Source organism: Mobula hypostoma, chromosome 11 (assembly GCF_963921235.1).
Source record: "Mobula hypostoma chromosome 11, sMobHyp1.1, whole genome shotgun sequence".
NCBI lineage: Eukaryota > Metazoa > Chordata > Chondrichthyes > Myliobatiformes > Myliobatidae > Mobula > Mobula hypostoma.
Genome location: NC_086107.1, coordinates 104,907,042 through 104,930,844, shown reverse-complemented (window position 1 = coordinate 104,930,844; position 23,803 = coordinate 104,907,042). Strand labels below are relative to the sequence as shown.

The window sequence follows — 23,803 nt, the reverse complement described above, 5'->3', positions numbered from 1 at the left end:
GAGAGAGAGAGGAGAGAGAGGAGAGAGAGAGAGAGAGAGAGCCAGAGCCTGTGGTATGTCTAATATTGGGTGAACAAGTACTTTGGGGTACTGCTTTGCTCACGCCTGAGTGCTTGGTGGCGGGTGCCAATGCTTTTTTTTGCCGGTGGCGGGGGAGGGGGGATTGTTGCTTACTGCTGCTTATGTGTGGGAGCTGGGGGGATTTTGGGGTTCTAACATTCTAACATTTAACTGTCATTCATTCTTCGGGGCACTCCTCTGACTTTCACGGTCTAGGCATCAGCAGCAGACTGTAGCCCAGCAGAAATGGTCCACCTGCCCTGCCAGCACCACCCATTCCATCTGTTGTAGGGTTTGCAGAACCCAAATTGGTCTCAGAGCCCAGAACTGGAGTGGAGGTAAGTCATCCTGTTCAGATGGAGACAGGTAAACTCACACATACCCCTATATGAGCAGCAACTTGTACTACTGCAGGACCAACAGCATACGAATCTTTCTTGACTACAGCACAAGATCCTGTTTCACAGAAAATTTACTGAATGAAAATGTGATTCCACAACGCACAGCTCATTTGCACTCTGATGAGCTTAAATCCATTAACAACCTACATCACAAATACATACAGAGACAGAATGCGTTCTCACCATTTTTGTTTTATTTTAAAAACAGTGCTTTATTACTGTTGGGAAGGATTTCCCTTCCTTCGAGTTTATAAAAGCCAGCAACAAGATCAATAATTTATACATGGGAAGTAATACAAAAGGAATAATAGTCCATGTGCTATCTACTTAACATTCATGATTATATCTAATTATAACCCAATGAATACTGCTCGGTGATGAAGCTACTATACGATATACCATACCTTCTGGGAAACGTTCACAAACAAGGTGGATGAGGGTCAGGACAGTGTTGATGCTAGCTTTCTAGCAAGATTAAATACCACCTGCACATGGTTTTTAAAATTGTTTAGTGTTTTCTCCTATTTTATTCCCTTTCCAATGCCTGCACCACAGCACAATTTCTAATTCTCCCACCCCAATGCTCCTTTCCCCTTTGACTGGAGCTCAGAGAGAGGGTACTCTCCTCTTTGTGATTCACAGAATCTTCCAGTTACGGAAGGTGAAGCTTTTCCTTGTTTATCTGGGGGAGGGGAGGAGAAGGGGAAAGGGAGGATGGTGATGGTGGTAGGGGGGGAAAGGTGATTGTGATTGTATCGAGTGAACTGTATTACAAGTAAATGGAAAGAAATAAATGTTGCTTATATAAAGGCTTAAGGATTAAATGGTTCAAGTATCTGCATCAGCCATGTCACTGTGATAATGACTCCTACTACTAACAACCAAGTTTCCTATTCCAGTCGGGATACAGCAATGGGTCCCTTCCAAAAAAAAACACACACACACACACGCATGCACAACACAAAACAAATAAAAACTTGTCAGTCCCACTGAACCTGACCCGATGGATGGGGTGTTGGATATTTACCATATGGTAAGCTGCTGACTGGACATGGCCCATTCTTGCTAAAAGCAAGATGGTCTTTTGCCAAATAAAGAGAGAATTAAAAAAAACATTTACTCTACTCAGAAATTGTTCCCTCCAAATATTCTGCCTATTCTACAGCTGCTCTGAGGCTTTTACAAAACAAAAACAAGGATTGAGAACAATAGCCTTGGGTTACTTGGTAGTCAGTGGAGTAGAGTGCAGCTGTAGTGCTAACTCACTAACATGTTCACTGGTTATAATATAAAAGTTAACCTAAGTAAAAGAATATGAATTGTAGTCATAGGAATGAAAACTATTACTGAACCTGGTGTGACACAGAACAGCAACTCCCATTCATACAAGCCATCTGTGGTTTCTACGTTTTCCTTCTATATGCACTACTAAACTAACTGGAGCACTACCAGGAGATGCTGTTGTTTGCCACGCCATATTCCCATTTAAAATTCCTTCCTCTGTGATGAGACTTTTCTGTGAATGTTTCCCTATTACAACAACAATGAAAATATTTTTATATACAAAAAACAATTGTCATTCAGCGACAAACCATGCTTTGGCTTGCAATGCAAAAAAAAAAATTCATAATTTAAGGACGGCAGTGTGGTGTCTACGACTAGTGTCCCTTTTTTCTTTTAACAAAGATTGATTTTCTTTAAATAGCTTACTAAGCCGGTGCAGTGTACACTGTGTTGGGAATACTCTACATGATCAGAAACTCTGGCAGCAACTGTGCTGTCTGCACCATGGAAGTATACTTTTTCAATTCACTCCCACCTAAATCTCCCAGTGCAGAGATATAACAGACAGCAAAGCTCCAGGAGCACTGGAACAGAATGGATAGGTCTGGGCCAGCCCCAAGCGTGCACAATAAATTATTAGCTTCAATCTGACCTGGAGCCTCATTGACTAACACTCACACATTAGCTCAGCTAACTTCCTAAAAAAAAATAACATCTGAAATGGCATCATGAATGCCTTTAAAATGTCTACTGAAGTGTAGTATTCATAACTTTTTTCATTTACATGATGCAACTGTGTGTCTGACCAACCTTCCAGAACTTTCCTGTTGAAAGTCCTCAGTCCCCACCCTATCCACACCTCTGCTCTTCCCATTACACCTCTCAGGCAGGGGTAGAGCTAGATTCTTTTCATGCCAGATGACTATTTTCTGTGCAGCATCTTCCTGCTTGCTCAGGTACTCACCGAAGACAGAGGTAAATGAAACAAAGATCACAAAGCAGCCAAAATCTGATGACGATGATTAGAGTTAAAAAAAAGTTTGATTTAAAAACTGCATTTTTATGTAATTCTGCTGAATGCAAGGGTGTCAGCCAGTTGGAGCAATATCCTAGGTCACATTAAAAAAATACAAATACATTGGATAATACAATTCAATTAACCTGATGCAATTAAAACATGCATATATTTAGTGCCAAACACTTCTGGATTGTATCACTTAATTCAATGGTGCTACCTGACAGTGCAGTGTAAACCTGCCCCATTTACACAGGAGGCATGAAACCTCCATTTGGAATTTGCTGGGATGCTAATGCAAAAAGTCATTATCATTTAAAAAAAACAAAAGCGTGGAGATAAATTTACATCACCAGTGGAGGGAGGTGGATTGTGTGGTCTTCAGAGTCTTGAATGAATGATTAAACGGACAAAAGTTAGCATTGCAGCCACTTTGCTGTATGATAGCAACTAATATTTCGGCTGTTGCTATTGTTCAGTCGGGTACAAACAGGCACAATTTAACATGCTATGTCTGGAAATGGTGATTAGATGGAAGGTGCTGCTACCCTCACTACAAAAACAAAGCACAACATAAAAATTGTTTCTATCCACTCATAAATGGATAATTTCCAGCTTGCCTCCTCCACCTCTCCTCCTTATTTTGAATTGACCCCATTAAGTGGTGAATCTCTCTCTCTCTCCCATCAAGATTTTGTTTTATATATCCATAGACCCTTGATGCTGCTGCTCCACACACTTTACTGGGACCAGTTTCCCATGGGCACTCAATTTGACTTTTGGTTTTTACTACTGCTTTTGTGCCTAATATTTTTAAAATTTCATTTGTTTGTCTTTTGTCATTTGAAGCTGATTTCATAAATGCCACTACACACACAAAGAAATGCACTTTTATACCACAGTTAAAAACTGTCTGCACAATCTTTGGAACAAAAAAAATGAAGGCAGAAACAAAAGGAAAAAAAATACATGTTTAGAAGAACATAATGAGGTATAAAAAAGTAGGTCTCTTGTGTAATGATTTCCTCTCTTTCTCGTGTATTTTTTTTCATGTTGAGTTGCTATAAAGTTCCACTACTTGTAATATTGCAACAACCAGGCCTTGGGAAGGGGCTGTTCCCATCGCAGGAGTTCACATCACTTTTAGTAGGGAGCAAAACGACTGTATCCACCTCGATATAAACTAGCCTGGAAAAGAACAAGCACAATATGTAAAGCAAATTTAAAGCACATAATTTAAATATTTAGATATGGTACAGGTATTAGATGCACATATACATAGCTTCAAATTCCAGAGACTTGGGCACGAAGATCCAGACTAGAGGTTCCCAACCTTTTTTATGCCATGGACCAAGGTCATTAAGCAAGGTCTAGACTAAGGAAGCTCAGCACTCTGGAAGTGAAAATATTTTCACCGAGGTATTAAATCAAGTCCCTACTGCACTTTCCAGTGGATGTAAAACATATCATTGGCATACATAAAATGCAAGAATATACTCCAGGTGCCCAGGCCACCACTCAATTGACATTATTACATACTGTTTGGAGGACCTTGTGGCAAAGGGGCATTAATGGTCCCATATTAAAGTGAATTTATTGTATTCAAAAGGAAAATTAACTCTCTCATGTGCCATTGATACAAGGTACTGATTTTCCCATAAAATCAACAGACTGTGGAGAATGTTGCTGGAACTCCCCAGATTAGGAAAAATCTTGAAAGACCTTTGACAAATTAGTGATCACTAACTATGAAGTTGGAAAACAGGTGCCTCTACTACTACTGCAGGCCCTCAATTGGTGACCACAGGACCTAACTCCCCATAGCTCCATTGGACTAGTGTCATAGGGTCTGATCTTCTGGTCCCAATTCCAGGTGCATATCTGGCCTCAATGGTAATTTGTTAGAGTCATACCACACAGGGACTGCCCATTCAGCTCATACCAATCTTCATGTCTATCTACATCTATATTATGCAAATTCCTCTCTATTCTCCCCAGATTCTGTCACTAGGGGCAAGTACAGTGGCCAGTGAACTTGACTGTCTTTGAGATATTGGAGGAAAGTATAGCACCTGCAGCAACTCAACATGCTCAAAAGGTGAAAATGCAAACCCCCTATGGGCAGCTAGATCCCTGGAGCCATGAAGAAGCTTACCCTTACTGTTGGATAGAGATCTATCACTATAATACGGTCGCTAATACATACCAGCTTTTTGTATCCCTCCCTTCTCACTCTAAAACCCATGCCCTCTAGTTCTTGACTCTCCAACCCTGGGAAGAAGTCTGAGTGGGTTTATGCCCCTTGTGATTTTGAATGCCTCTGAGTAGGACCATCTCTTAATCTCCTATGCCTCAGGGATTGCCCAACTTCTCCCTGTAGCCCAGCATCCCCCCCCCCTTGGGTTGTGGTGGCACCTCATGGATATTTTCTGTTATCTTTCCAGCTTAATAACACAGTAACCAAGATAGTAACTTCAAGTGTGGCGTCATTTTAAGAAGGATGTGGAAGCACTGGAGAAAGTGCCTAGGAGATTTACTAGGATGCTGCCTGGATTAGAGAATGTGTCTTATAAGGAGGAGTTGAGTGAGTTGGGGCTTGATGAAGAGTGACAATGGACGTCCGCAGAATTATGAGAGGCCTAGATAGACTGGACAGTGCCCTTTTTTCCAGGGTGGCAATAGTTAAGACCAGAGGACATCTGGAGATATCAGAGGCAATATTTTTTAAAAAACAGTAGAAATACCTGGAATACACTGCCAGGGGTGGTGATGGAGGCCGATACACTCGCGATATTTGGCAGACTCTTAGATAGGCACATATAAAGAAAGAATGGAGGGTTATGGGGTATGTAGGATGGAAGGGTTAGATTGATTGAGAAGTAGGTTAAAAGGATGACACCACATTATGGGCAGAAGGGCCCATACTGTGCTGTATTGTTATATTACACAGGTCCATCATTGCAAATACAGAGCAACACACAATGCCGAAGGAACTCAGACCAGGCAGCATCTATGGGAAGAGTAAATAGTCAACATTTCAGGTTGAGACCCTTCATCAGGTCTACAGGAAAACGATGAAAAATCCAGTAAGAAGGTGGGGTGTGGGGAGGAAGAAACACAAGGTGATAGGTGAAACTGGGAGTTTTGAGGGGGTGCTGGGAAGGAGTGAAGTAAAGAGCTGGGAGGTTCATTGGTGAAAGAGATACAGGGCTGGAGAAGGAGGAATCTGATAGGAGAGGACAGAAGACCACGGAAGAAAGAAAAGGGGAAGGAGCCCCAGAGGGAGGTGATGGGCAGGTAAGGAGATACATGAAAGAGGAAAATGGGAATGGGGAATGGTTTCATCTATAACCTTGTGTTTCTTCCTCCCCTCCCTCCACCTTCTTACTTTGACTTGTCATCTTTTTCTTGATGAAAGTTCTTGGCCTGAAACATTGACTGTACTTTTTTTTCCATAGATGCTGCCTGGCCTGCCACGTTCCTCCAGCATTTTGTGTGTGTTGCTTGGATTTCCAGCACCTGAAGATTTTTTCATTTACTGAGTACCACTGACTACAGTCACTGCAATACACTAGTACACAATACCAGTAGTTACAGGTCTCTTATGATGTCAATTTCTAACCACATAACTTTTAAAAAACTAGTACAAACACAATCTCACTTACAACTCTACTCTGCTTTTGTTAAGACGGGTCAGTCTACAAACCTGAGGAATTCCCATATAAACTGATGCTGTGAAACATCATGATTATCATGAGTAGACAGTGAGGAAATGCATCTCATTTCCTGCCTTAGTGTTTGCTTTCTTGACAGGAAGGTGTGAACAGCTAGCTTTTTGAAATAAACGCTAAGTTTTGATGTCATTTATTTCTGAATGCTTTGGTCTTCAGAAGACTTCAAAACTTTAACCAAAAGTGTCAGATTCATCTTTCATATTTATTATTTTGTTAGTGCCTGTACCTGCACTGGATAGCCTGACTCATTGAGGCTATTATTCTGGGACCATCTTTGGTATGGCAGGGCCTGCATTTTCATCAATTTATGAACTGTTATATTGAAAACTTGTGTAAATTGGCTGTTGCATACTCATCACCACTTTGCCGGATACAAAGAAGTTTGGTTTGAAATGGCAGACGTGAATGAAAGAACATAACAAGAACAGGGGTAGGCCTACAAGATCATGGCCTTAGATTTACTTCCTTGCAAGCTTCTCCATAAACCTTAACTTATCTTTAACTAATAACCTGCCTCTCCTAAAACAATCAATGACTCTACATACACAGCTCTTTGGGGCAGAAAATTCCAAAGCTTCACAAACAGTCATAAGAAATTACTTCTCATCTCTTTCTTAAATGTGCAACTCCTTATATTGAAATTATCTAACCTACTTTCCACATTTTCCCAAGAGACACATCTATCCAGTTCCATTTCCTCTACAATTTTAAGCTTCAATGAGAACACTTTTTCTTCTGAAGTCAATGAGTAAAGAAAACCCTGCCTAATCTTTCCTGCTAAACTGCCCTTTAATTTCAGGAATCAATCTTGTCAACCTTCTCTGAACTGTTTACAATGCAAATTGGCATACATATCCTTAAATAGCACCAAAGATGTTATCATAGTTTCATTGTAGCCTTTTACAGTTGTAGCAAGAGTAGTTTATACTCTATCCTCTTTACAATAAAGCACAAGAGAAAGATTCAAATAAATGACATATCTTTCCCCATCCTACTCATCACCGCTTCTAGAGACCACTGGCTGCAACTAGCCAGTATGTGCATGCCACCTCAACAATATGTTGACAGCTACATTACTACATAGGATTGTTGAATGTTACTTCAATCAAGATCACATGTTCAAGAGCAATTGACAGTAGGAAGCCTCCATTTTTACTATCAAATCAAAGGATGTTAAGGCCCACTGCACAAGCCCTGAAATGCCTCGACAAAGTAAACTAGTGCAGCAGCAGCCTGGATCTCCCACAGAACAAATGAAAATGTCCAACATATTCCTGAAGAGGAACGGGCCAGACAATCTCAGGCAGCTCTATTCCAACTGCACTCACAATAAACAGCATTTTACTGTTCTTGTCTAGCATTCAGTTTTGAATCTATAGATGCTGGAACATCAAAATAAATACAGAGAATGATAGAAATATTCAACAAATCAGGCAGCATGCCTTATATGAATAGGTTGAGTGAACTTGGCCTCTTCTCCTTGGAGCGATGGAGGATGAGAGGTGACCTGATAGAGGTGTATAAGATGATGATGCTTTGATTGTGTGGATAGTCAGAGGCTTTTTCCCAGGGCTCAAATGGCTAACACGAGAGGGCACAGTTTTAAGGTGCTTGGAAGTAGGTACAGAAGAGATGTCAGGGATAAGTGTTTTTTTTAGGCAGAGAGTGGTGAGTATGTGGAATGGGCTGCCGGCAACAGTGATGGAGGCGGATATAATAGGTTCTTTTAGGAGACTCCTGGATAGGTACATGGAGCTTAGAAAAATGGAGGGCTATGGGTAACCCTAGGTAATTTCTAAAGTAAGTACATGTTCAGCATAGCATTGTGGGCCAAAGGACCTGTATTGTGCTGTAGGCTTTCTATGTTTCTATGAAAGTGAAACTGAAATATTAGCTTTTACCTCCTACAGATATTACCACAAGTTAGTTTTTTTGAAGTAGTAACCAAGAAAGTCGATGAAGGCAGTAGATGTAGTCTAATGGTCTTTGATAAGGTTCCATATGGTAGGCTGCTTTGAAAAGTTAGATCACATGGAACCCAGGTAGAGGTGACTAGATGCACCATTGGCCTGATGGTAGGAAGTAGGAGGTAATGGTGGAAGGCCGTCATGGTGTAGTTCCCCATTGCTGGGTCCATTGTAATTTGTTATCAATACTAATGGAGGTAATGGTGGAAGGCCGTCATGGTGTAGTTCCCCATTGCTGGGTCCATTGTTATTTGTTATCAATACTAATGACTTGCATGAGAATGTACAAGGCATGGTTAGTAAGTTTACTGATGACACTAAGAATCAAAGACAGTGAAAACGGTTATCAGGATTTATAGAGGGATATTATTCAGCTGTTAAATGGTCTAAGGAATGGCAAATGAAATTCAACTCAGGTAAGTGTGTGAAGTGTTTCATTTCAGGGAGACAAAAGAAGGTAGGACTTTCAGACAGTGAACGGTAGGACCCAGAGGGGTATTCTAGAACCAAGCGATCTAGAAGTACGATTCCCTGAAAGTGGTGTCACAGGTAGACAGGGTGATGAAGGCGGCTTATAACATGTTGGCTGTCAGGGCACTGAGTTTAGAAGTTGGGACGCTATGTTGCAGTTGTACAAGATATTGGTGAAGCTGCACATGAAATACTGTATTCAATTTTGGATAGCCTACTGTAGGAAAGATGTCATTAAGCTGGAAAGAATGCAGAGGAGATTTATGAGATTTGGGGACTGAGTTTGGTTGCAAGGTTGATCAAGTTGGTACTTTATTTATTGGAGCATATAGGAGACTGAGGGGTGATCTTACAGAAGGTGCATAAAATTATAGAGTGAATATGCAGAGTTTTTTCCCTAGGCTGGAGAATCAAAAATCAGAGGCATAGGTTTAGGTTGAGAAGGTTAATAGGAACCCAAGGGGCAACTTTTTCCATCTAGAACAGGGATTCCCATGCTTTTTTATGCCATGGAGCCTTACCATTAACTGAGGGGTCCATGGACCCCAGGTAGGGAACACCTGATCTAGAAGATGGTGCGTACATGGAATGGGTTGCCAAAGGAAGTGATTGAAACAGGTTTATTAACAATATTTAAAAGGAAATTGAATGGACATGGACAGGAAAAGAGGTATATGGGCCAAACACAGGCAATGAGCCTAGCTTAGATGGTAATCTCTGTCTGCATGCATGAATTGGGCCAAATGCCCTATTTCCATGGAGTAGGACCTGGTGTTAATTGACCAGCTGAGTACTTCCAGCATTTTCTATCTTTTTGAACAATGTACTAAAAAAAAGTGAAACCATTTCCACTATGACCTAATTGGTGACAATGTCTTCCAGCTTACGCCAAACAAATTTGTCCCTGTTTATACCGAGTTACTCAGGGAAGTGGTAGGGCGCATTTAAATATTTTTTTCCACTATCCAAAAGCAATTAGCTTAATTTAATGCCTTTTTTTTTCCTATTTAAAGCTTTTTGGAAGAATACTTGCAAAACAACGCACAATTGTCTATGATCTGATTGTCTGGTAGCATTTACTACTTACACCAGGACAGTTGCAGGGTAGGTGATGCACAGTGCAGATGAGCCAGTACCTTCACCAGAGCTCATTTGATGCACACATAAGCAGTCAAGCCTGACTAGACTCTGCCAACAACAAACTTCATGTTTTATTTGGAAAATACATGTTGAACAGAGCAGACCATTCTTTTTTTGGGAAAAAGAGGAAACCAAGCTGGAATTTGAAACTTGCTCGTATCTTAAGCCTGTAGCCACACCCAATTTTCACTGCAAAACTGCTTATAAATCCTTTGCTGACCTCACCCCTCAACTCAAATATAGATTGTATGACTCAAGACTTGTTTTTGTCTGTTTTGAGAACACTTTTCAATTGCTAAGGAACCTGAAACTCTGTAAATTGGGATCATGGAACATACAGTTTTTCCACTGTACCTCGGTACATGTGAAAATAATAAACCAATTTACCAATAACATACATAATATGAATTTTCACTGCCAGATGGCACAAAACTGACATCTCAACCAATTCTGTTATCACAACTTTCTACCTGGTTGCATAGGTGGGTATAGAAAATTTCAAACATTCAGACAAAAAAATCCTGGGGTTTGTTGTGACAGAAGAGACTACTGGGAGGAACTGGCAAGGTGCAAAGGTATAGAATAGCCTCAGCCCTCAAGGTCTAGGAAAGAAAAGTCTTCTTACAGCTCGTCATTAACAAATGCTCAGATTAGAAACTACCTTCGTACATGTCAAATGAGGACAGATTAGATTATGGGTGCCTACCATGTTTCAATAGGCTGGAGACACCTGCTGCCTAGAGTTAGTGACCAGGGGCCTAATTGTTAGAGGGAAACAGATACAAAGATATTTACAATTTTAAGAGATGAATAAAGAGAAACTACATTTTAAATTTCTTGCATTAAAGGGAAGTTCTAGGAACTATAACAGCTGCACAGCAAGTGCAAGGAATGATTGCTTTATTCGATCCAGCACACCTGTATGACCACTTTTTTGCAAGCAGTTTGGAATGACTTGGCTAGTTTCTAGCTTCAATACTGCTGCTTTAAGGATACCTTGAATGAACACGCGGGGCAGAGATTGATAGGACATTTCCTCTTGGGCTTTTGTCTTGTCCAATCTCGCCTGAGGTCAACACATTCAGAAAATCACACGTCAATTAAAAGCATCAGGAAAAACATAGGAGACCTAAGGCAGGAAACCCAGTTGCCCTGATCCATGACCTGATGTTTTAAGTGCTCAGCTTGCTGCATGAACAGCAAGTTCATTGCTCAGTCAGCTTATGCTCAACCAAGAGTTAAAGTGAAGTCAATAAAGGAATCAGTAAAGGAAGGAGGGGCAATATCTGTCAGAAATATTCAGGCCTGGCAAGTTTGATTTTGGTAGGTGTGGAGAGAAGGAGAAATAAACATCATGTTCCAGACCACCTCATCAATCAGCAGTACAAGAATTCAATTGAATCTTGGATAGATACATTAACCATCAAAAAGTAATCAATCACATTAATTGAATTTAGTGCCTGTATGAATGTTCCAAGGATTTGTTGATCAGATAGTGTGAGTGGGAACAATCTCAAAGATATGGTGAAATTAAAACATTTCTCAGGTTCCCTGATAACACTAACAGTGCAAGTGTGTCTGGAGACAGATGTAATTAAAGAGGATGGATGGAGACCAGGAAATAGACACGTGAAATCTGAACAATTTCATGCCCCGATTGTGTATCACCTTTCCACTTCTCAGAGTTTGAGCAATATCAGAAAGGTAGTTGAGTTTACTAATTCAATGGCCACAATCATTTACTCAACTATACTGATGTTTTCAAATTAAAAATAAATACCAAAATCATGATTCAATAGAAACTAAACGGCACACAGAATTCCAGGATTAATCTCCAATCTGTGCTAATTAGTTTATTTCAGCCAGGAAACAAATAATTTGGTGTGCAGTTCTTGAAAAGGGACAGTGCTCCCATTCCTAATCACTTTCCTTTGTCTTTTGATGACTGGAAACACCAATGCTCTTGAATGAAAAAAAGTAGTGGATATAGCCCAGTGCCACAGATAAAGCCCTTCCCATCATTGTGTACACCTGCATGGAGCATTGTTGCAGGAAAGCAGGATCTATCATCTGAAATCCCCACCACCCAGGTTATGCTCTCTTCTCACTGCTGCTATCAGGAAGGAGGTACTGCAGGAGCCTGAGGACTCCTACTACCAGCTTCGGGAACAGTTATTACCAGTCAGTCATCAGGCTCTTGAATCAGAAAGGATAATTTTACTCAACTTCACTTGCCCATCACTGAACTGTTCCTATAACCTATGGACTCACACTCAAGGACACTTGATCTCAGGTTCTTGATATTTATTGCTTATTTATTATTATTATCTTTGTATTTGCTCAAGTTTGTTGTCTTTTTCTCACTGGTTGTCCACCCTGTTGGGTGTAGTCTTTCATTGATTCTATTATGGTCCTTAGATATACTGAATATGCTTGCAAAAAAAAAATCTCAGGGTTGTATATGGTGACAAATAGTACTATGCAAAAGTCTCAGGCACATGTAAAAAAATTCTGCAAAGCTTTCAAAAATAATTAACTGAAAAGTTTCTACATATCAAAAACATACTATGAAGTGCAGTAAGCAGTTAAAAAAAACTAAATGAAATCAATATTTGGTGTGACCACCCTTTGTTCCTTTAAAGCTACATCAAGGCGAGAGGAGGTTAGTGCACAACAGGGGGAGAGACAGAGGGGTGTAAAGTGAGGGTAGAAGCAAAAAGTAGTAAGGAGAAAAGTAAAAGTGGCAGGCCGACAAATCCAGGGCAAGCATCAAAAAGGGCCACTTTTCAACGTAATTGTATATGGGCTAAGAGAGTTGTAAAAGAGCGCCTGAAGGCTTTGTGTGTCAATGCCAGGAGCATTCATAACAAGGTGGATGAATTGAAAGTGCAGATTGTTATTAATGATTATGATATAGTTGGGATCACAGAGACATGGCTCCAGGGTGACCAAGGATGGGAGCTCAACGTTCAGGGATATTCAATATTCAGGAGGGATAGACATGAAAGAAAAGGAGGTGGGGTAGCATTGCTGGTTAGAGAGGAGATTAACGCAGTAGAAAGGAAGGATGTTAGCCGGGAGGATGTGGAATCGATATGGGTAGAGCTGCATAACACTAAGAGGCAGAAAACACTGGTGGCAGTTGTGTACAGGCCACCTAACAGTAGTAGGGAGGTTGGGGATGGTATTAAACAGGAAATTAGAAATGTGTGCAATAAAGGAACAGCAGTTATAATGGGTGACTTCAATCTACATGTAGATTGGGTGAACCAAATTGGTAAGGGTGCTGAGGAAGAGGATTTCTTGGAAAATATGCGGGATGGTTTTTTGAACCAACATGTCGAAGAACCAACTAGAGAGCAGGCTATTCTAGTCTGGGTTTTGAGGAATGAGGAAGGGTTAATTAGCAATCTTGTCATGAGAGGCCCCTTGGGTAAGAGTGACCATAATATGGTGAATATCTTAATGAAGATGGAGAGTGACATAGTTAATTCAGAAACAAAGGTTCTGAACTTAAAGAAGGGTAACTGTGAAGGTATGAGATGTGAATTAGCTAAGATAGATTGGCAAATGACACTTAAAGGATTGACGGTGGATATGCAATGGCAAGCATTTAAAGATTGCATGGATGAACTACAACAATTGTTCATCCCAGTTTGGCAAAAGAATAAATCAAGGAAGGTAGTGGACTCGTGGCTGACAAGAGAAATTAGGGATAGTATCAATTCCAAAGAAGCAGCACACAAATTAGCCAGAAAAAGTGGCTCACCTGAGGACTGGGAGAAATTCAGAGTTCAGCAGAAGAGGACAAAGGGCTTAATTGGGAAGGGGAAAAAAGATTATGAGAGAAAACTGGCAGGGAACATAAAAACTGACTGTAAAAGCTTTTATAGATATGTAAAAAGGAAAAGACTGGTAAAGACAAATGTAGGTCCCCTACAGACAGAAACAGGCGAATTGATTATGGGGAGCAAGGACACGGCAGACCAATTGAATAATTACTTTGGTTCTGTCTTCACTAAGGAGGACATAAATAATCTTCCAGAAATAGTAGGGGACAGAGGGTCCAGTGAGATGGAGGAACTGAGTGAGATACATGTTAGTAGGGAAGTGGTGTTAGGTAAATTGAAGGGATTAAAGGCAGATAAATCCCCAGGGCCAGATAGTCTGCATCCCAGAGTGCTTAAGGAAGTAGCCCAAGAAATAGTGGATGCATTAGTGATAATTTTTCAAAACTTGTTAGATTCTGGACTAGTTCCTCAGGATTGGAGGGTGGCTAATATAACCTCACATTTTAAAAAAGGAGGGAGAGAGAAACCGGGGAATTATAGACCGGTTAGCCTAACGTCGGTGGTGGGGAAACTGCTGGAGTCAGTTATCAAAGATGTGATAACAGCACATTTGGAAAGCGGTGAAATCATCGAACAAAGTCAGCATGGATTTGTGAAAGGAAAATCATGTCTGACGAATCTCATAGAATTTTTTGAGGATGTAACTAGTAGAGTGGATAGGGGAAAACCAGTGGATGTGGTATATTTGGATTTTCAAAAGGCTTTTGAGAAGGTTCCACACAGGAGATTAGTGTGCAAACTTAAAGCACACGGTATTGGGGGTAAGGTATTGATGTGGATAGAAAATTGGTTAGCAGACAGGAAGCAAAGAGTGGGAATAAATGGGACCTTTTCAGAATGGCAGGCAGTGACTAGTGGGGTACCGCAAGGCTCAGTGCTGGGACCCCAGTTGTTTACAATATATATTAATGACTTGGATGAGGGAATTAAATGCAGCATCTCCAAGTTTGCAGATAACACGAAGCTGGGCGGCAGTGTTAGCTGTGAGGAGGATGCTAAGAGGATGCAGGGTGACTTGGATAGGTTAGGTGAGTGGGCAAATTCATGGCAGATGCAATTTAATGTGGATAAATGTGAAGTTATCCACTTTGGTGGCAAAAATAGGAAAACAGATTATTATCTGAATGGTGGCCGATTAGGAAAAGGGGAGGTGCAACGAGACCTGGGTGTCATTATACACCAGTCATTGAAAGTGAGCATGCAGGTACAGCAGGCAGTGAAAAAGGCGAATGGTATGCTGGCATTTATAGCAAGAGGATTCGAGTACAGGAGCAGGGAGGTACTACTGCAGTTGTACAAGGCCTTGGTGAGACCACAACTGGAGTACTGTGTGCAGTTTTGGTCCCCTAATCTGAGGAAAGACATCCTTGCCGTAGAGGGAGTACAAAGAAGGTTCACCAGATTGATTCCTGGGATGGCAGGACTTTCATATGAAGAAAGACTGGATGAACTAGGCTTGTACTCATTGGAATTTAGAAGATTGAGGGGGGATCTTATTGAAACGTATAAAATTCTAAAGGGATTGGACAGGCTAGATGCAGGAAGATTGTTCCCGATGTTGGGGAAGTCCAGAACGAGGGGTCACAGTTTGAGGATAAAGGGGAAGCCTTTTAGGACCGAGATGAGGAAAAACTTCTTCACACAGAGAGTGGTGAATCTGTGGAATTCTCTGCCACAGGAAACAGTTGAGGCCAGTTCATTGGCTATATTTAAGAGGGAGTTAGATATGGCCCTTGTGGCTAGGGGATCAGAGGGTATGGAGGGAAGGCTGGTGCAGGGTTCTGAGTTGGATGATTAGCCATGATCATAATAAATGGCGGTGCAGGCTCGAAGGGCCGAATGGCCTACTCCTGCACCTATTTTCTATGTTTTCTATGTCTATGTAATTCACTTAGGTACACTATCATGCAGTTTTATAAGAAAATCGGCTGTTGTGTTGTTCCAAACATCTTGGAGAACTTGCCACAGTTCTTCTGCAGACTTTGGCTGGCTGGCTTGCTTGCTTTTATCCCTCCAGGTAATTCCAGACAACCTTGATAATGTTGAGATCAGGGCTCTGTGGAGGCCATACCATCTGTTGCAGAACTCCTTGTTCTTCTTTTCACTGATGATAGTTCTACATGTCCTTGGCTGTGTGCTTGGAGTTATTGCCTTGCTGTAAAATGAAGTTGGGACTGAACAGACGGCTCCCTGATGGTTTTGCGTGATGGATGAGAACCTGCTTGTACTAATCAGCATTGAGGATTCCATTAATTCTGTCCAGATCACCAACTCCATTTGTAGGAATGCAGCCCCAAACCTGCAGTGAACCCCCGCTATGCTTGCTTCACCGTTAGCTGCACTCATCCATGTAGCACTCTCCACTACTGCCTCCTGTTATAGACAAAATTTCAAATTTTGACTTGTCAATCCAGAACACTTGCTGCCAATGTTCAGCACCCCAGTCCTTGAGTTTTTGTGCACAAGTAAGTCTCTCAGTTTTGTTCCCACTTCAGAGGAATGGCATTTTGTCAGCAGCTCTTCCATGAAGACCACTTCTGGCAAGACTTTTCTGGACTGTAGAGGGGTGTACTTGGGTTCCAGTAGTTTCTGCAAGTAGTCTGCAGAGCTAATAGCAATGGTGGATTTTTTCGATTTAGAAAGGACGCCAGTTTGATATATCTCCTGTCTGTTGCACTCAGTTTCTGTGGCCAACCATTGCATTTCTGGTCTTTAATCTTGCCTGTTTTTTTGTGCTTCTTTAGAAGAGCTTGGACAGAACATCTTGAAACTCCTGTCTGCCATGAAATTTCTGCGTGGGAGACACAGGATGCCTGCCTTGTGTCTTGTTATTATGCTCACTCTTGCCATGGTGTAAGAATAGTTTGGTTGTCCAGTTTGATTCCTTCTACACCCATTTCTGTTTTAGTTAATCAGTTTAATTCATTCAACTCATCATGTCAACTATCATTAGCACCTGTTTGTTATCTTTGTTTAGTCATGCACTGGGCTAAACACCTAAAAAGTAATCAAGCTTTTATTTGAAAAGTGGTCTATTACTTAATATGTTACTTTCTTTAAAAGAATACAAAACATTCTCTAACATCTAATTTTTTGGAAAATGTATGTCTGAAAATCAAAGATTTGTTCTTTTCTACTGACAAACTAATGACAAAAAATAAACATCTAAAACAAAATTTATATTAAAAATCTAGGGTGCCTAAGACTTTTGCACACTATTGTATATGTACTTTGATAATAAATTTGCTTTGAACTTTAAAGTGGATATCACAGTTACTTTGTATGTTGTGGGGGGGGGTGGGTGCACAACAGAATTAGGTTATTCCCAAATAATCTACCAATGTTCATCATTTAAAATCATACACAGAGAACGGCCTTTTGGAAAAGGCTCCATAAGAGCATCCAGCAGGAAACAGAAACATTACATGGGGAGGTGCAGAGCAAAGGAAACATTCCACTAGCATGTTAAACTGCTGTGCAAAGCACCATTTCCATTGCTGTACCAGTTTACTTTGGGTACTGTAGTTTAGTGATTATGGTATTTATATCCCTTCACCATCTCCTTTGGTGCGTCAACAAAGCCTTTGATAATCAAGAGCAAATCCAATACATAGCTTATTGGCTACTGGACAACAGTCATCACCACTTTCATGTATAGATCAGATTTACCTCAAATCACCAGAAATGCTGTTTCAGAAACATTGCCTAAATCTTCTGGCAGGATAAATGAACCAAGACCAGCACTCTCTCGTGGGCCAATTTTCCTATGATTGAAGCTCTAACTACGCTGAGTTTTGATGAGTGGCAATGTTTGCATCCCCCACGTGACACTCTTGAAACAGGCGCTCCACTGACTGTGCACCAATAGGTTATGAAATGGATAAGGGGGAACGATTCAAGGATTCTCCTTGTAAAATATAATATGACTGATAACCTGTGGGAACCTTTAGTTACAGCTGCTCAAAATGGAGCACCAGCATTCTGGATGACAATCCTTTAGTGCTCAAAGTGGATTCAAATAGGGTGCAGAACTGAGCATGAGGTATCGTCTAGAAGATATTTGCTGAATCAACTCTCAACAAGGCAAGTTGTGAAACTAAATTTATTGAATCTGCTGAAAGTACAAAAGCTCTAAAACTTGCCACTCGCCAAATTGTCACAATGCACTTCAAGTCTAACCTTGTTTACCGCTATAAATTATTGCCCATATTGAATTTCCTTTCTTTCCTAATGTTCTTAAATTTGAATGTCAGCAATCACCTTTCACAGAATTTCTATTTTTTTTAAGACTCAAATTGGCAATAAAGATGTCCACAATACACTGACAATGCATTTGCACTTATGAATCTGGTTGTAGCTTGCAACAGAATTTACCATACCTACCTCTTCCAATGACTCTTTTGAGTTGTGATGCTTCATGGGTCTGTTCTCATAGTTCCAACTTTGCTGCCTGATCATAACCCGAGTATTTACTGATTTTTCAGTAAATGTGCTGTATGTAGTCATCCTATCCAACAACTCTAACTCCCCTCCCTCAGCCATCCAGGCCCTCTCTGATAGCTTCTCATCACCTCTTTTGGCTTGGTGCCCATTTTGACTTTTTACAATTCTGTAATGTGTTTTACATTAAAGATGGTAATAAAATTACCAATATTTTAAAAAAGAAATAAATATGACTGCTTACCACAGCGCTGACTCCATAGGTAGGCGCAGGAGCAAGTGTGTGATAGGGATCTGCCGTGTAAACACGCCCATAGCTGGAAAAGGATAAAATAATTTGCAATATAAATGCAGAAATACATTCAGTAGTATGTATTACCAATAGCAGTATTTATAATACTTATTCCTTTGCATAGATGCTGCCTCACCTGCTGAGTTTCTCGAGCATTTTGTGTGGTAATACATACAGTAGATGGTGTTGCACTGAACCAAGAGAAGTCTCTCTCCCCCCTCCCCCCCGAACACTTTGTGCAAATGTTAACTATTTCAACAAACAGCAACACTATAACTGGGACTCCTACAACTGACCTCAGAACTCTAGTTTGGTGGAAAATTCCACCAGGATTCCAATTCTCAATTGTTACTAAATAAACCTACCGGATTTATAAGATTACTGAGATTAAAACATCAGATTTGATGCCTTACAGTAAGAAAGGCTGTTGATAATCAAAGAAAAATGACCACTTTGTGAGGTACCAGAAGGTTCAAAATCCAGTTAAATTTCTTGAGTCGCCAACAGCAGAAATAGGTGTTTTCTCTTACCTCATAAATAATCAATTTGATAGAAACAGATTGATATATTTTTTGAGGGATATAGAGACAGAGGGGGGCAGAGAAGAAAAAGAAGTGAATGCCTCAAACCCCTTTGGAAGCTTGACTGTTTCCACCATTTTGAACATATATTTTCTTATTCTGAGAAATACTTTATTTCTCAAAAGGAACGTCAAACTGCTATATGCCATGAATTAGTCAATAATTATATTGGATACAGTCTTCAACTGCTTTCTCTGTTGGAAAGCTGGATACTTAAAAAAAAACTGGTAATATATTGGTTGTGTTGATATTTGTTTTCTATTTTTACTAAGATGCAGACACAAAACTGGGAAAAGAAAACAACATGCAGATAGAATGTTTCTCCATTGCTTATAATTTTTTTTTCCGGCTTGATTCAAGCTGGATTTGTAAAACTTTATGTTCTAGAAATGAACAGAAATCTTTAAAATGTGAGAGCACAAATAAGCAACACCCCAAAGAAAAAGAACTCTAGATTTTATAAAGCCTGTGCACAGAATTTAGAAACAAATACTAGAATTTTATGCTTCATACAAGCATCTTGGTAGATTCTCTACATTAAACACAACCTATTTTTTAATCTGTAAAGGACATTGGTCAGGCTAGATAGTGCACTGTAAGGATTTCTGGACACTTATATAAACACTGAACATAGTAAAATCAAAAAATCACGATTGGTCTATTACAAAGAAAGGCTCAAGATGCATTTTCCACTAGAATGAGGATGATGATTAATGGGAGATTTAAAGAAGATCTCAAAATATGAAAGGTTTTGAGAGAAATAACTGCTCACTGGCTAGCAAATTAGATGTAAATAGGAATAAACAGAAACAGGATTAACCAGATGGTATGCAATCATAATGGAGCATTATGGCTCTGCTTTAATAGGACTAGTCATATATACAAGAGCTTAAATATTTGAGAAAGGGCTTACTTTACTAAGGTTGAGGTGAAGTGAGCCTTTTGACAAAGATGCAGCAGGTGAAAAGGCCTTGTTTATTACAATTTATTCATTTTCCTTAAAACACTGGAGATCATCATTTGGTCCAAGTCTATATCAGCTGTCAGAGAAATTCCATCAATCCCATTCCCCCACTTAATTTCTTGTAAGCTATTCTCTCTTACATCCCATAATATCTACCCTACACCAATGTGATTTAGAGTAGCCAATTAATCTTCCAAACAGAATGTCGAGTGGAAGGAAACTGGAGCACCATGCAGTCACAAGGAGAACATACAAACTCTATACAGACAGCACCTGAGGGCAGGATTGAGCTGGGGTCACTAGACCTGTGTGAGATCAGCACTACTGCCAGCCCATTTATATTATTTCCAAAGAAAATTTAATCCAGTGAACAATGAGAACAAAATATTTTTCACTAAGTGAAGGCAGAGTAATGTTAGAAGCCTTTAAAACAGCACTTTTCTGTAAGGTCAGTGCATTGACTGAAAGATGGCCTAAGGGAATTTTAGGTTGACAGCATCCAATCAATCATGTGCTGCACTGGCTGTGTAATTTATGGCATATAAACATCTTGACGTGCTCCTTTTGAGGAAAAAAGGCATTTCTCAAAATAAGAAATCATATGCTCAAAAAAAAAATCAAATGAGTAAACATTAAGTTTCCAAAGCCTCCAAAATAACAGAAGGGCATCTTTCTGTTCCCATTGTCTGGCTGCTCTACCAATGTTGTTGCAATCAATAATCCAAGACATCAAGCATGGATATCAAGAAATCCAAGTAATACTTCTCTTGATTTTCATCTGAATGAATCTCAACTAACAGGAACGAATCCTCTCCCAAATGCTGCTGAAAATCTAGGTCTGGGGTTCCTGACCTGGAGTTCATGGACCCCTCAGCCAATGGTAAGGGTCCATGGCATAAAAAAAAGGTTGGGAACCCCTGATCCAGATCGTCATCTACTGTCCCCAAGTGAAAGCAGCAAGGAGATATATTTTAAAGGGTGTTGGACATGGCCATCAGAAGATATTTTTATTTATCATCAAGGGTGACATCATGGTGCACTCACCATGAGTCCCGATGAAGGGTCTCAGCCTGAAACGTCAACTGTTTATTCCTCTCCACAGATGATGCCTGAGCAACTGAGTCCTCCAGCATTTTGTGTTAATCTGCACTTCCAGCATCTGCAGAATGACTTGTATTTTTATTAAAAATGCTTGCTTGGTTTGATTTTACCTCAGAAGTTCAAATTCTGGATGATGGAAATGACAAATGAGACAGAACAAGTGTAGAAATATTGCCTGTCAGCAGTGTTGGTGGATTTTATTTCACAATGCCATCCCTGAATAGGTGGAAGCTTTTTGTTGGTGGCATTCATAACGTTCCAGTTGCACTTTAACTTGCTCAAAGTGAGGGACTCACCATTAAGACTTTGTTAGTTGAGAAAGGCAAAGCAATGACTACTGAGGAAGTTCAGCAGCATTTGTGTGGATATCTTATTGGGTGATATCTTTAACAAGAGTAAGTAGGAGGAAAAATAATTACAAGATGGTTGAGAGAATGGGCCTTCACCCTTTCTGGTACTTCTTTGTTCTTACATCTTTGACCTGACAGTGATTTTATACTTATGGTTACATGATGAAGAATGATTGGTTCATTCACTAATGGATAATCGATACAAAACACTGTCAGTAATTTAACCTACCTGCATTGTAACATTTCATTAACTACAGAAATGATGCACTTTATTTACAACTACTCAGCAAAAATGTTCTCAGCTACAAACTTCAAACTGCAACTGCACCATGATATCACCCGGCAAAATAAGTTCAATGTTACAGCAAACAATGGATCCCTTCTGTGAAAATAAAGACTTTAGAAGCAAACAGTAATGAGGAGGGTAGACTTGGCACTTACCTGTCACTGTACGCAGTAGCAGTTGCAGTTGCTGGCTGTGCATACCTATAGGCTGCATATCCACCCTGGGAATAATCAGGAAGACATCTCAGAACTCTGCAACATACTCACACCGTACACCAAATCAATGGGGACAACTGCATTTGTTTTATAAATTATAAACTTTAATACAAAATTTGATGCATGCACCATTCATTGTTAGCAGTGCAGATTTTGTCTTTTCCTTTTGGAATTAAAGGTGTAAAAAATCTTAGAACATAGAACATAGAATAGTACAGCACAGTACAGGCCCTTTGGCCCACAATGTTGTGCCGACCCTTAAACCCTGCCTCCCATATAAGCAAGCCCCCAGCTTAAATTTCTCCATATACTTGTCTCGTAGTCTCTTAAACTTCACTAGTGTATCTGCCTCCACCACTGACTCAGGCAGTGCACTCCACGCACCAACCACTCTCTGAGTGAAAAACCTTCCTCTAATATCCCCCTTGAACTTCCCACCCCTTACCTTAAAGCCACGTCCTCTTGTATTGAGCAGTGGTGCCCTGGAGAAGAGGCGCTGGCTATCCACTCTAGGTGACAACTTAAATATCTGACTGTATAATTCTCAAAGCAGTAAGACTGAAACCTTGTACCAACTTCATTAGGGCCGCACCTGCAAAAAGGCTCCCCACCCACTTCAACCCCAACCACTCATACCCACCAAACCCACTGTCTAATGCTGAAATAACTTGGGCATCTGCTGACCCTGCAAACTCTTTAGCACTATGAAACTACCAAAGAATCTGATTGGAATTTTTACTGTTTATTTCAATTCATTATAAGGTGAAGGGAAAGAAAGATCCATCCATATTAAAGTTAGATCACCAGATTCAAAATTTAGAGACAGAAAATGAAAAAAAAAATCAACTGCTGCCAATCCTACTGGGATGCAATAAAGAAAAATGGAAATGAAAAGAAGGCTGTAAATTTCCATTCAAAAAGCACATGTCTCTCCCCAACCCACTTCCTCTTCTCTCCTTGGGACACTTTAGTACAGTTCAAGGATTGCAGTATCCCTCCAGTTAATGAATGGAGCCAGGAAGCATTAACAGGCCAAGTGCAGTTGCCTTCTACCCAATATTAACCACGCACAAGTTGCTTTCATAATTAGAACTCCTGGGGATGGGAGAAATTGCAGTCTGTTGAACAGGAAATGTTTAACAGATGTGCAAAACTAGAGCAGATTTTGAACCCTGCTAAGACTTTTACATTAGAAGCACTGCCAAAATGTGTTGTATAATTGCCATCTGTAACCCAAGTTTAATAGATCATAATAAAACAAATGCAGTTTTAAAACATTAGATTAAATATGCAGGTACAAATGAATCTTTATTTTCTAAACAGTCAAGCTGTGGAATCTGTCAATCAGGAGAAATTGGAGCATGCGAATGTCCAAATCTACAGCACTAGCAATCACCAACCAAATGATCCACAGACTAACTCTGGCCGTCCCAGCATTCTCCAAGGGACGGCCCTCAGCCCTATTTGCTATGGCAAGCCGAGTGAAGGAAACAGCCTGGATTACTAGAGCGTGCAGCCACAATTCTCAGTATTATGTATAAATGTATATATGAAAATGTAATAAACATTCACGATCACCATTCATTCATTGCAGCCTCTCCCGCATACCTAAGAGGTTAACGTTCACGTCAAGCAAACCACATTAAGAGTT

General features: G+C 40.2%; 1 protein-coding gene across 15 annotated transcripts in view; it reads right to left on the bottom strand.

The window, feature by feature from the left end:
• Positions 1 to 639: 639 nt before the first annotated feature.
• Positions 640 to 23,803, bottom strand: part of LOC134354059 (RNA binding protein fox-1 homolog 2-like) — a 299,787-nt gene continuing 276,623 nt past the window's right edge. For 14 of the 15 annotated variants that reach the window (XM_063062782.1, XM_063062795.1, XM_063062793.1 and 11 more), the window contains 3 exons: positions 22,093 to 22,157; positions 18,608 to 18,680; positions 640 to 3,948 (listed from right to left, as the gene is read on the bottom strand). In XM_063062782.1, coding sequence (XP_062918852.1) covers positions 3,822 to 3,948; positions 18,608 to 18,680; positions 22,093 to 22,157 — 265 coding nt within the window. In that variant the 3' untranslated portion in view covers positions 640 to 3,821. Of the gene's footprint in view, positions 3,949 to 18,607; positions 18,681 to 22,092; positions 22,158 to 23,803 lie in introns of those variants that run through there. The other variant, XR_010019717.1, reaches the window with a different exon arrangement.